The sequence below is a fragment of the Wasmannia auropunctata genome, unplaced genomic scaffold (assembly GCF_000956235.1).
Source record: "Wasmannia auropunctata unplaced genomic scaffold, wasmannia.A_1.0 LD336029.1, whole genome shotgun sequence".
Taxonomy (NCBI): domain Eukaryota; kingdom Metazoa; phylum Arthropoda; class Insecta; order Hymenoptera; family Formicidae; genus Wasmannia; species Wasmannia auropunctata.
Window position 1 is genome coordinate 952,196 of NW_012026861.1, and position 12,218 is coordinate 964,413.

A 12,218-nucleotide genomic window follows, 5' to 3' on the forward strand; every position below is an offset into this window, starting at 1 on the left:
CATACTAATGTCTTGTTAGCTATGTTAGAGAAAAAGAAAAAATAAGACAAAATAAGAAAAAAAAAGTATTTTACATGTTCATCGACTTGCGCCTTTATTTCCCACGCGTCTCGGATCGATCGAGTGGTACGTATATATTACAACTTCAGCTGAACAGTAGCGTAATTAGTCAGCTTATTTGCTGTTTCCTTTTTTTCGGATAAAATCCAAATGCTACGATCTGCGTTGAAGACAATATATGCTTGTAAAATAAGATACAGCATTATAGAATTAAAACTGATAAGCATTCTATTCGAATGTCTCTTGTTTAAAAACGACTCAGTTTTAAACTCAGACTTCATAATTACATCTATTTTGAATTAGTGTGTAATTATAAATAATTTATGAAAGACTAGAAATAAAATTAAATTATTTAAAATTATTTAAATTTTCAAGCTTAAAAATTTACAGGAACAAAAAATAAATTAATTTATTAGTTAAATTATTTGCGAATTAACAATTAAAATTATCAATTTCGGCATCAATACATGAATCTGAGTCGGCGAAAGGCAATAGACATTTTGAATTAATCTTTGCATATTACAACAAACCACAGTATTGCAGCAATACTTTAAGCAAATCGATTGTTGCACTATTATTTTGCTATACTCCACTTGTAATTATTAAAAACAATTGGCCTATCAATGTTTCGCACAAGAAATGCTTTAAAGATAGCAGCTGCGAATTCAGTGCGCCATGTAGCAATTCCGTTCAGTTACGTTCACGATTTTTAAGGAGTGTTCATTTTTTATACGTTTTAGTGGTGAGATCCCCGCGGAAGCCCGTGAAGCCGACAACACCCGAAGGTAATTGTAATTAGGAATTGAAGGCCGCAAGGAGAGTCGAGCGCGCAGTTGGTCAATTAGGCCACGTCTATATGTTAAGTAAGTCGGAATTCAAACTTTTTTCGGAAGGTATGAAAGGTACTAACAAAGAAAATTGTGTGCCCCCGGGCCATCCTGGACCCCGAAGGTTCTCGAAAAAAAGATTAACTTCAACTAATCATCCTAAATTCTCCTAATACCGCATATTGATCTTGTCTACGCTGGTGATGGCAAGAATGATGAAAATCTGTCTGATCAAACTCGTATCAAACTTTTCCGTATATCAGTGTAGACGTGTTATTTTATTCCTATACTTATTTTCGCATCTGTAATTCTTTCTTCTAATTCCTTCTGTATCTATTTTGTTTCACGAAACATTGAATTTTGATGACGAAAGTGCGACTAAAAAAAATTCCAGACGAACAAATGCACAACGAATTTGTTATCAATGCCCGGTGAAATAATTTATGATAAATCTGGTTTTACCGATTGAGTTCTTCTGTTTCATAGTTCTCTGTAATCGATAGCAAGGTACTATCTGTTTGCGATATTAACAGAGACCGACCTGTTGCGCTACACTCTGATACAGGTGATCCAAATTGAAGTATTTACTTTACATGAATAAAAGAAAAAAAGAATAAACTCATTTCGCAACAACACACACTCATGTCAAAGCATTCTTTTTGTAAAAATTGTTCTTTCAAAAGAAGAAAAACGACCAAAAGACAAAACAAAGCAATCTCGCACTTGAGCAATATAGAATAGTGAACAGTCCTCGCCAGTCCACAACGCGTCTCGCTATGCGCACACAACAGTCCACTAACAATACACCTTTTGAGTCTCTTTCTTTTTTACTTTGCATGAGCGCTTTCTTTCATTTATATCCTTTCGTTCACATTTTGCGACCTCCTACGTTTGCGTAAAACAAAATTCGAGCGAACGAAACATATAATTACATTGCGCGTTCTTCGAGTTTACCTCTTCAAGGTGAGAGGTGAGAGGTAACCGGAGCGATGTCGAAGATACTACCTTCGTATTTTCGTTTACAGTGGCCCCGCTGTCGCCGTTAAAAATGGCCGATTACAGACTGGCTTCGTTGGAGGGACTGAATCACGTTTGCAGCAAGAAGATCGACTGGCCTACCGCGACCATACACATCACGGAGAATCCGATATCGGAGGCAGTCGTCTGTTAAAATGTTAACCGCCGAATATTCTATTACCACCCTCGATTTTTTTCGTTTACGTAATCAAATGAGCATAATCGGACAATGACATGCAATTCGATAATTTAGGAAGGTTTCGTCGGGCAACGATCCCACGCGGCACTAATCGATTTGATTTCTTTCCGAGGCTTTTTCTTCATCGGCACCACGTTTACTTTAATCGCGACTTACGCTGAATCGACCACACGCGTACGTAATAAATGTTTAATTCTAAATGACTATAAGTTAAGAGCTTTAAAGATAGAATTTACTACTTAAAAAAGATATCAGATCTTTTATCGATCATTACACTTGCTCGACATGCAATGTTGTTAGGCACAGTATTAAGGGTAAATGAGAGAATAACTTTATTGTTACTGCTGCGTTATTGGATATACATATATAAATAATAAATTTTAGTTTTCTTTTTTTAAAAGGCTTAATGAATGGTGCAAAGCGTCTTTTAAATCTTTTATTTTTTATCAGAAATTTCTTAATTTTTTAATCTTGTTAAAATACGTTTGTGATTATTGTTTAATATTAATTTAATGGAAAAGCCGGAATTTTTTTAGAATTTCAATAAATATCTTGTAAATACTTTAATATGTCACTTAACTTTTAAATGTCCAACGGTTTGATATGCAACTCTATATATACGTGAGTAAATGTTAATATCAGCAAAGTCATGACTTCATGAGTACGTGACACATTGATAAGACGTGAAAATAAAAGAGAAATTTTCCCTCAACGTTTATGCGAAGGAAATGTACGTTTATATACAAATGTTAATTTTTTTAAAAATGTTGCATTGCTACATAATTGAATAATGAAGAATTAAATCACGTCGCGTAAGACTTTAAAAATGTGATAGAAACATGGCACAGAAGAATTCGTATCTTCGCTATTTTTGTTCATTTTTCAAATCAAAAGTATATCATATTGTAAAAGACTGGTATAAGTCTAACAAATTGCAAATAACTTCTTATAAAATGAGTCAAATAAATTCCGTCTATATTTACTACAGTATATAACACATTAAAAAAATATCTTAAAATCGTTAAAGATTTGATAGAAACATATATACTTTCATTGACAGTCAATTTGCAGAAGATAATCTTATTTTAATTACAATATAAAAATTATAATAAAATCTAACTTTTTATTTTCAGCAACATTTTAAATTTGCAGCGTCAAAAGTTTTATTCAAATATGTCGTTACGTATTTTTCACTGTTATTGCTCACATCAATTCATGAAAAATCAGCTAGTAAATAGCAAACATAAATTTACCGTTTATAATTGCATTTATTTCTTTTTTCGTTATTTTACTGATTTATTTACGATTTCTTTTAAGATCTTTTAAGATTTTGAGATAAAATGCAGGTTATAAATGCAAATCAAAATCGACATACGCTGATGTTATTATTAATAAGCGGATATTCTCGATGAATCTGTTTATATATTCTTTTAAAATTCTAATTGGAAAATTGATATTTCTAATAAAACAAAAAATCATTTGCAACTCTATAACGATTTCTTCGCAAAAAATGGTAGCTTCGCGATTCAATATCTATCGCAAATGTTACCTTTGAAGAGGGATGTCCCCGATAATCCATAATTTCCCTCCTGTTTCTGTTTAAATAAAATGAGAATTCGTTCGTTCGTTTGCGCTTGCGCACCGTTCGCATCCTTTCTTTAATTAATAACAAAAGAGACTGCCCGTATGAGAAAGAAAGAAAAAACGCATGCGAACGAATGCATATATATGTAAGAATGATAGAACAAGAGGGAAATACGTAATTAGTCGTTATAAGGAGTAAAGAATACAACATATGTCGGGTTCAGTATCTCTCTGTGGTTTGACCAGGCTTGTTCGAGCCTCTAGCGTGATATGATAAGATGTGCCTGCTATAATGATGTCGTAGCTTTTCAAATTTTAATTGCCTTTAATTTTCTACACACACACACACACATATATATGTGCGTATGTGAAATTCAAATACGTCTCCCAAAATTTTTCATTTTTCGCGCGTCTTCTCTGTTCTCTCGAAGTATCGCGCTTATATAAGCAATCGGCACGAACATATCTTTTTCAAAATTAATCGTTAAATTTTTATGTATATACTAATAAATAACTAAATTAATTGAGCAGATGCAACTAATTCTACCTCCGCTCCTCAATATATTTAAATCAAAATAAATACTAAAATTTGTTAATAGTGACATAAAATCAGTCTTTACATACATCAAATGTTATTTTAAACAGATATATCTTTTGAAAAGAAAACTCGCTAATTTAAGCGACTTACAGATTTCTCTGATTTCATGGCAGGTAACAATGATAAAAAGATGTGCGAGGACGAAGGAGATTGAAATAGCGGACATCTCGTGGGACAAGGTTTAACCTTTTCGTGTGTAAAAGAGAGTTTATAAAAATATGTAATAAGTATACACACACGCGTTGTTTAGATTACCGCAAATTAAGGCAATGATAGTCGAGAGCATAGGAGAGCCATTAGGATTGTGGGAATACGATACGAGAATAAAACTGAGGGAACGCACGCATTAAACGTCCCGCTAATGCGAATGCTATATGAAATATATAATATAGCTCTTAAGGAACTAAGCAATGCTCCGCCGTTAATCCCTTCGTTTCCAGGTAGAGAATCTTTCTTTACGGACATGGTGATCATTGGCACGAATTTATCCGGACGCTCAAGACAACGAATATATATGTTGAACTCGTATGTATGTACACGATACGTATTGCTGCATTTAATTAGACATATCGGCCAAGTTCAATACGCGATATCATTGAATTGTTGAACGTCGCGACTTATCAATCCGAATGTTCGCCGATGTCACACGCGAGACGCATATCAGTACGGTAAATTTTTAAAACAATTTTTCAACGATGAAAAAAATTCTATCGGATTTGTATCTACATTTTAATTGGTGCCTCAATGTTACTCGGAAAAAGATGCGGTAACGCCGCTGGTCTCGAAGGGTTTAAAAGAATCATTCAGTACGCGCGATCGAGAGCAAAGCGATTTTTTCAGCATCCACTTCTACCTCGTGAGAAGATGATATGATTTCCCTTTGTCGTACGACGTGCAAAGTTCGTTCTCGAATTTTTCCACGCGGTAATCGCGAAACAGGTTGTAGCGAGGTGTATTAATCACTCAGTATAAATGAGATAGCACAGGGAATAAGCGAAATAAACTTAGCCGGAGCTTGATTATATACATATATATACATATATAAATAAATATAAATATTATACAAGTTAAATGACACGTGCGCACCGAATATATGCATCTTGTTATTTATAATAAACGGATACAAAGAAAGTAATAAAATCATTTAACACCTTCCCTTCTATTCCACTCATCTCAACGTAGCGTTTTATATTAATACCAAAAGTATTAAAATTAAATTAGAAACTACAGACTTTTGACATTTTCATTTTCGAATCTCTGACAGATCTTTCACAAATTTTAAGTTATTATATCTGAATAACATGTTCAAACACTTTAATTTTACTTTAATTTCTTTAAATTTTTTTTATTTCGAACCATTTAGATTTTTTATTTTAAATTAAACATTCTAAAATAAATAATTTTATGTTAAAATAGAAAAGGAAACATAAAGAAGATGGAAACAAACTGTTAATGCAATGTTGCAAGATATAAAATGTTGCACGATATTAAATAAAGCTATGTTTTATAAATATTCTTTTTGCCTCTCTTCTCTCAGTTTTAATTATTTTCTATAAAATATAATCTATTTCCAAAAATGAATTTAACTTTCAGCTATTATTAAGACGCAAGCTATTGCACTTGCGGCAATCTATTAGTCAATTATTTGGACATTCTATGATATTTATACATATTTTAAATAAAAATTTCCATCGTGAATCTCACGTTTCGTGCTCCATGTATGGAAAAAGTTTAAAAACGAAATATTAATCGCGATCCTTGATCCTACTTGAAATTCTTGGGAACCATTGCTGCGAGGAAATTAATAATTTGAAAAAGGACGAAAAAAGAGAATAACGGCATGATGAAGACATCTGCATTTTTATGAAGACTGTTATTAACTCTCAGGACGCATGATAGCGCTTCGTTAAGAATCGGGCAACCGGCTTAATTAAAACGTTTTCGCTCTACCGCAATGAAAGCATCTCAGAGTAATATGACATTTTAATCTGCCTATCAGCACTACCGAGAATATCAAATGCTATTTTCACCGAGATGCACGCGCATCTATATTCACGATGCAAAAAAAGCAACATTGTTCTAATCGGTAATGCGCAATTCTGAACAGACAAAGACAGTCGTCAGTTATCTTAGCTCAGAAAGATGATATAGCACGTGCGAAATGCTTTATTCAACTGCCTGATTACTTTAGCGTAGATATAGAAGGTCCGATAGATTTATTGGAAATGTGACTTCGGTTTCAATTGCAATGCGATAATGCAGTGCAATTAATCCGCTTTGTGTTTGCTTTGACAGACTATAATAAATCGCACAGAACTATCAATAATACCTTTGCAGAATGAAGATGTTCTAAACTGTACAATTAGATCAATTAAGAAATAAAACTTTTATAGTAATATTATAAAGTAATATAGAGCAAAATATGTTAATTTATTTTGAATGTATTTATTTACAATAGTAAAATTTATTTCTTCATAGAATAAATTTATTTTTACATAAACGTACAAAAAACAAAGTATTCTTGTTATAAACAGTAAGAAATAGAACATCCTCATTTATATGCATCTTAGAATACTTTAATGGCGACTTCTAGAGTGGAAAATGCTGTCACTTATAAATGTTGAGATCAACAGTTTTCAAGTTTTTTTAGTGATATCGCGTAGATTGCACTTATACGTGCAATAATTATCGATTTATATCATAATTGATCTTCATAGTTTCAATGATATTGATTTTTACCGATCAATTGCTAACTTTTGTTTTGCTATCTCCTTCATGCGCAGAGACTACATAGCTACACTATGGCAATTAGCTAATATTCTAATAAACTGATTATTAATAAAAAATTTTAATTAATACACAAATTCATTAATCATATTATGTGCTTATATATTATCGAGATATTTTCTTTCTTTACTTCCTTTCTATATATTTTAAAGTGCTGCAGAATATCGATTTTATCAATTATTGAAAATCTTTGCATACCCACTATGCATAAATGTATAAACTTAAGAAAACTTATGGAATCTTATTTTTCTAGAAATATTTCTCTATTTAATTCTTTAATAGTTTTTACACTTTTAGATTATTTACTTATATTGCTTATTCACACAGAAAGGAAATACCCAAAAACTAACGATAATTACAATAACTTACAAATCTCTAATTAATAGTATAAAATTAATTACATAACTAGAAATATAGAATTCTAATTTCATGCCGTTATATTTTAAAATATCTATTTACTGTACTTGCTATACTGGCAAATATTTACTGTATGTCGTTATACTGATATTTGGACAACATGTTTGCCTCAAATCTGTAAGATAAATTTGTTATTCTTGCCTAAATTCGAAATAAGTAGGTCACATAATTATTTGTGCCATTTCTTAGTTATTAAACTTTGAGAATAAACTTCGAATCATAGACAGTAAAGAAAATCAACGTTGTTCACACACAATCATCCTCTTATTGTTTTTCTCTGAAGTTTCTCTCTAAAATTTTCTCTGAAGATGATGCATTAACGATACATAACGTGCACTTTGTACTGCATTGAAAAAATATTGTAAAAAAAAATTCCAAGCTATGATTCAATTTCCCGATACTCACAATGATTTCACAAATTAACATAATAAACAAAAATCAAATAGCGAAATTTTAGTAAATCATCGGTATAGAAAGTGAATTTATAATAATCGATCGATAAATATTAAAGTACAAAATTAACTACAATATTTTCCAATTAATTAAAGGTCTCATGATGTTACTTAATTGTGTATCGATCCGTATCCATTAATGTTCCGTTAATGATTGAACAAAAATAACGTTAACTGCACTTCAAGTTTACACTATAAAATATAATACGATTAATAAAATGTATATATTATTAATAAACAATTAATTTATTTCATATTTCTATTATTTAAATTCTTTGAATATCTGATGATTCATTTATTACTTCGCGTGCACTTGAAATAAAAATAGCAACCAAATTGCGCTAAGTTTAAAATATAATGCACAATATATTCAAAATATAATTATTCAAAAGACAATTATTATCCGTGAGTATCGTAATAAAAAAAACTTGTAATTTGTATCCTCCATTATTTAAATTTCTATTTTAAATTATTAGATCGCGTGATGGAACATTGGCTCCGATAAAGAACCATCGTTTACCATTTGTTAATTATATAGAAATTATTTAATCGCGAAATCTATAGTGGTTAATAATCGTAATAAGTTTAGTCAGCGATCACGTTTGATATCTTCTAATATCTGTCTCAATCAGACTTCAAAAAGAATGACATGACAAAATACGAAATGGCTTTTGTCGCTACCTACTCGTTAGAATCTCGCAAAAAAAAGGTAAGTAGACGCAAGATAAGTATGTAACAATAATATATTGTACGTGCATTCTACGAAGCAAGTGTTGAACTTCGCCATATTAAAAAAAAATTAATTATCGATTGCTTTCAGAGATCAAAATTCAATGCGTTGTAAAATATATATTCCTTGTATTTAAAACCAACGAGCGTGCTTATCACATATTAGAATTAAAACGTTTGTTTAAAAAATTAAATTTCCCTTATTCGAAATAATAGAAATAATTATGCGCAAATAATTTATAATATTATTATTCCATTATTATTATTTGTGCGCAAAAATAACGCAATATTGTTATTATTTTGTTGCAACAATTTCTATTGCATACCAAAAAACAATTACGATGATATAAATTTGGAAAACTAAATTAAATTTCATAACTTAAAAATTATTGTAATTTCATTATTTTCTCGCTAAAATTTCTCCGTTTTCCAACTGTAGTTAATCTTGAAACTACGCTATTAAAAAATTGTATGACGATTGTAGAACATTTAAATATGTAAAAGAGAAAAGTTTCAAAATAAGGAATTGTAATGAGAAGCTTTCATAAATTGAAAGAATACGTGGCGCGACGTAGCTCGCGCTCTCGGTCCGCTGATCCTCTTACGCGGGTTTCTTCTCAGGTACGCGATCACACGTATGCATCACACGTGCACACCGTACATGCGTGCATTGGCGACAAGAAACCAGTCTTCCCGACAATTTTTGCAACGATAAAACGACTAACGTCTTCGTGGAATCGACAGGGCCGTACACGCACATCCGCTCTTCTTTGGTAGAAAAATACCTTCCGCGTACCCTTTTTAACTCTTTCCGTCGCGTATACATATTATATTAATCATCAATTTGAAAAAAACTTATACACAATTGTATAAAATGTCAATGTAACAAATCGTTTGTTTTGTTATGTCGTTTAATTTTATTATTAATTAATGGAAACCATTTAATTTAAAATACACGGAATTTTTTTAAATTTACCCTGCAAATCATGTTAATTGTGGGACAATATAGTATTTAGACAAATTTTACTGTGCACTACAATAAGATTTTACAGTAAAATTTATTGTAGTGCAAAGTAAAATTTGCCTAAATACTATATTGTCCCACAATTAACATACAGGGTAAATTTTAAAAAAAATTCTCTCCGTGTACTGATTTATCTTATCTGTTTATGTTCTGACCTTTATAATTCAGATCAGATAATTAATATACGTAAAATTCTGTTTCAATAGTAACGATAACACAAACAGTATTTGTCTCATTTAATTAATAAAGAACTAATATTAGTAGGTTAATTGTAAAAAAAACTCATATTAATATAAATAACTAAATAATAAAGTCAAAATTTGGTAAATACTGATAAAACGCTTAGTAAACTTAAATTACTCTTGCTGCAGAATATTCCGTAAAGTACTGATTTTATCAATTATCGAAATTCCTTGCATACTCACTAAATTTGTAAATAGACAAAAACTTAACTGGATTATTATTTTTGTAGAAATATTTTTCTATTTAATTTTTTCATCATTTTTATATTTTTAGATTATTTATATGCTTATTCACGGGAAAGAAATACTCAAAAACGGTTACAATAATCTACAAATCTTCAATTAATAGTGTAAAATTAATTACTAGAAGTATAAAAATTCTAAATTTATATGACGTTATATTTCAAAATATGTATTTACAGTACTTGCTGCATTGATAAATATTTTTCGTACGTTATTATATTTCGATGGCGTTTCAAAACGTACAGAATTGCTACCGCGTTTGTCTGGAATCTGTGAAATAAGTTTACCACTCTCGCCTAAATTTGCATTCGCGTCCTAACCTACGAAACGCGCGCGTGCAAATTCAAAACTTTCAATACTTCAGACTGTACAGAGAATAGGTATACGGCATCGCATCGTATCGTCCGCACGCATCCAAGTCGATGATGTGCGAAAGAGTTTCGCTCAAGTTCTATCAGTACGATCTGCGTACTTACCAGCCTCGACTTCATCTCTCCGTGGCGAAAGAATCTCCCCATCGACGCATACGGCGGCGAGATAATGGAATTTCATTGCGTACCGTATCAATAAACACGTCCCGCGACTCCCGTGAGTTCCATCGTGGCCGGCGGCGGCGGCGGCGTCGCTCCACAAGCTCGCGGCGTCGACCGGCGCGACTCGGCCGTCCTCGGCCGGCCCCGTGAGTCCCCGGGAAAGGCTGCGCAGAACGGCTGCGCGCGGGTCTTCTCTCTAGCTGCGGGCCGCTATGGTATATTCTTAGCGCGACCGGCGTGGGAGTAAGTCCGCGCGCGCACCGTAAACGCTCGCGAGGGTGGCCGACCGCGCAGCGCCTCTTCTTCGCGTTTACTCCGTTTCGTCGTAAACCTCTCGACGTCGCTCGTGTTTTTGCGCGCGTCGTCACGTGCGTCGCGTCGTACCGTGCTTTTTCGAGTGAGGTAAACGCGAGTGCGTCCTTTCGAGAGAGCAGCTCACTCGCAGTCAAGCGTTCCGAATCGTCCTCGGGCGCAGGTTGAATCATATTCAAAACAAACAAACGCGCGTTGTCGTGACGCTGCCTCACGTGCCCCGCGAAATTGCTCCAGCTCGGAGCAAGGGATCGAAATTTTAAAAGAGTAATATCCAGGAATCATTCCAGGATCCACGATCGCGTTTGTCGCGTATAGCGTCTCGATAATCATTTGAGACGCGTCTCGAGTTCGCGTCCGCGTATACGACCTTGTGAATACGAGGAAAAAACACAAAACACGCACAACGTCCTGAACGTGCGAAACGACTATCGTCATCGTGAATGTGAAAACAACGTTCATCTCGTCTCGGGAATATGCGAGTTTAAGGAATCCGCGACGGTTGACAGTGTGGCGAGTGTATACGGTGGTGCTGGTGCAGTGGATATGCGTCGCTGGTTGTTGTAAGGGTGTTCCTCGACCTCCTTGGATCGCGAGGGCACAGGATGGAGCCGGCCAGGATCTTTTGGATTTACGTGCTCTTCGTGGTGTACACCGACGGAGCGAACGTCACCCAACAAGAAGAAAGAGGTATGTTGTTGATGTTGCTTCACTTTACGCGTAAAAATCTCGTTATCGGACTGCGCTGAAGAGATAGGGGTTCTCAAAAATAAGACGTAAGAGTGCAGTACTCTCGAGAGTAGATCCAATCTTATTATCACTTGAGCGAATCGGCGATATTCCGTGCAAAATGCGCGTAAACTAAAAAGTGTCTTGAGTTAAAATGCAATTTGTTTAAACGCCAGTGCATAAACGATTTATATAGCAATTAAAATTAATATCTAAATAATTATTAATGCAAATTGTTGGCTTTCCTTTTTGCCAAACGGCAATTGAGATAACCCACGTGTGTAACTTGGATTTTCTTAATAATTATCGCGCAGGGTGTAATAATAATTTCGATATGTCTTTTGTCCCAACATCGCAAAGCGCAAGTTTTCTAATACAATTCAATAAAAGAATTATTAAAGATTATTCTTATCTAATTTAAATTTTTTTTTTCTTATTCTATTTATTTTATTTTATTTTATTTTG

General features: G+C 33.2%; 3 protein-coding genes across 10 annotated transcripts in view; 2 read left to right on the forward strand and 1 right to left on the reverse strand.

The window, feature by feature from the left end:
• Positions 1 to 2,510, forward strand: part of LOC105452571 (protein NDRG3) — a 46,004-nt gene extending 43,494 nt beyond the window's left edge. For 6 of the 8 annotated variants that reach the window (XM_011693793.1, XM_011693792.1, XM_011693791.1 and 3 more), the window contains 2 exons: positions 801 to 845; positions 1,913 to 2,510. In XM_011693793.1, the coding sequence (XP_011692095.1) occupies positions 801 to 845; positions 1,913 to 2,058 (191 nt within the window). In that variant the 3' untranslated portion in view covers positions 2,059 to 2,510. Of the gene's footprint in view, positions 1 to 800; positions 924 to 1,912 lie in introns of all 8 variants that reach the window. The other 2 variants (XR_974756.1, XM_011693794.1) reach the window with 2 other exon arrangements.
• LOC105452572 (FK506-binding protein 2) overlaps positions 1 to 10,776 on the reverse strand; it is a 166,353-nt gene extending 155,577 nt beyond the window's left edge. The window contains exon 1 of the mRNA XM_011693801.1: positions 10,656 to 10,776. Within this exon, the coding sequence (XP_011692103.1) occupies positions 10,656 to 10,697 (42 nt within the window). The 5' untranslated portion in view covers positions 10,698 to 10,776. The remainder of the gene's footprint in view (positions 1 to 10,655) is intronic.
• Positions 10,777 to 10,937: 161 nt separating this feature from the next.
• The window catches only part of LOC105452573 (epidermal growth factor receptor), a 153,008-nt gene continuing 151,727 nt past the window's right edge, over positions 10,938 to 12,218 (forward strand). Inside the window, exon 1 of the mRNA XM_011693805.1 lies at positions 10,938 to 11,714. Coding sequence (XP_011692107.1) covers positions 11,630 to 11,714 — 85 coding nt within the window. The 5' untranslated portion in view covers positions 10,938 to 11,629. The remainder of the gene's footprint in view (positions 11,715 to 12,218) is intronic.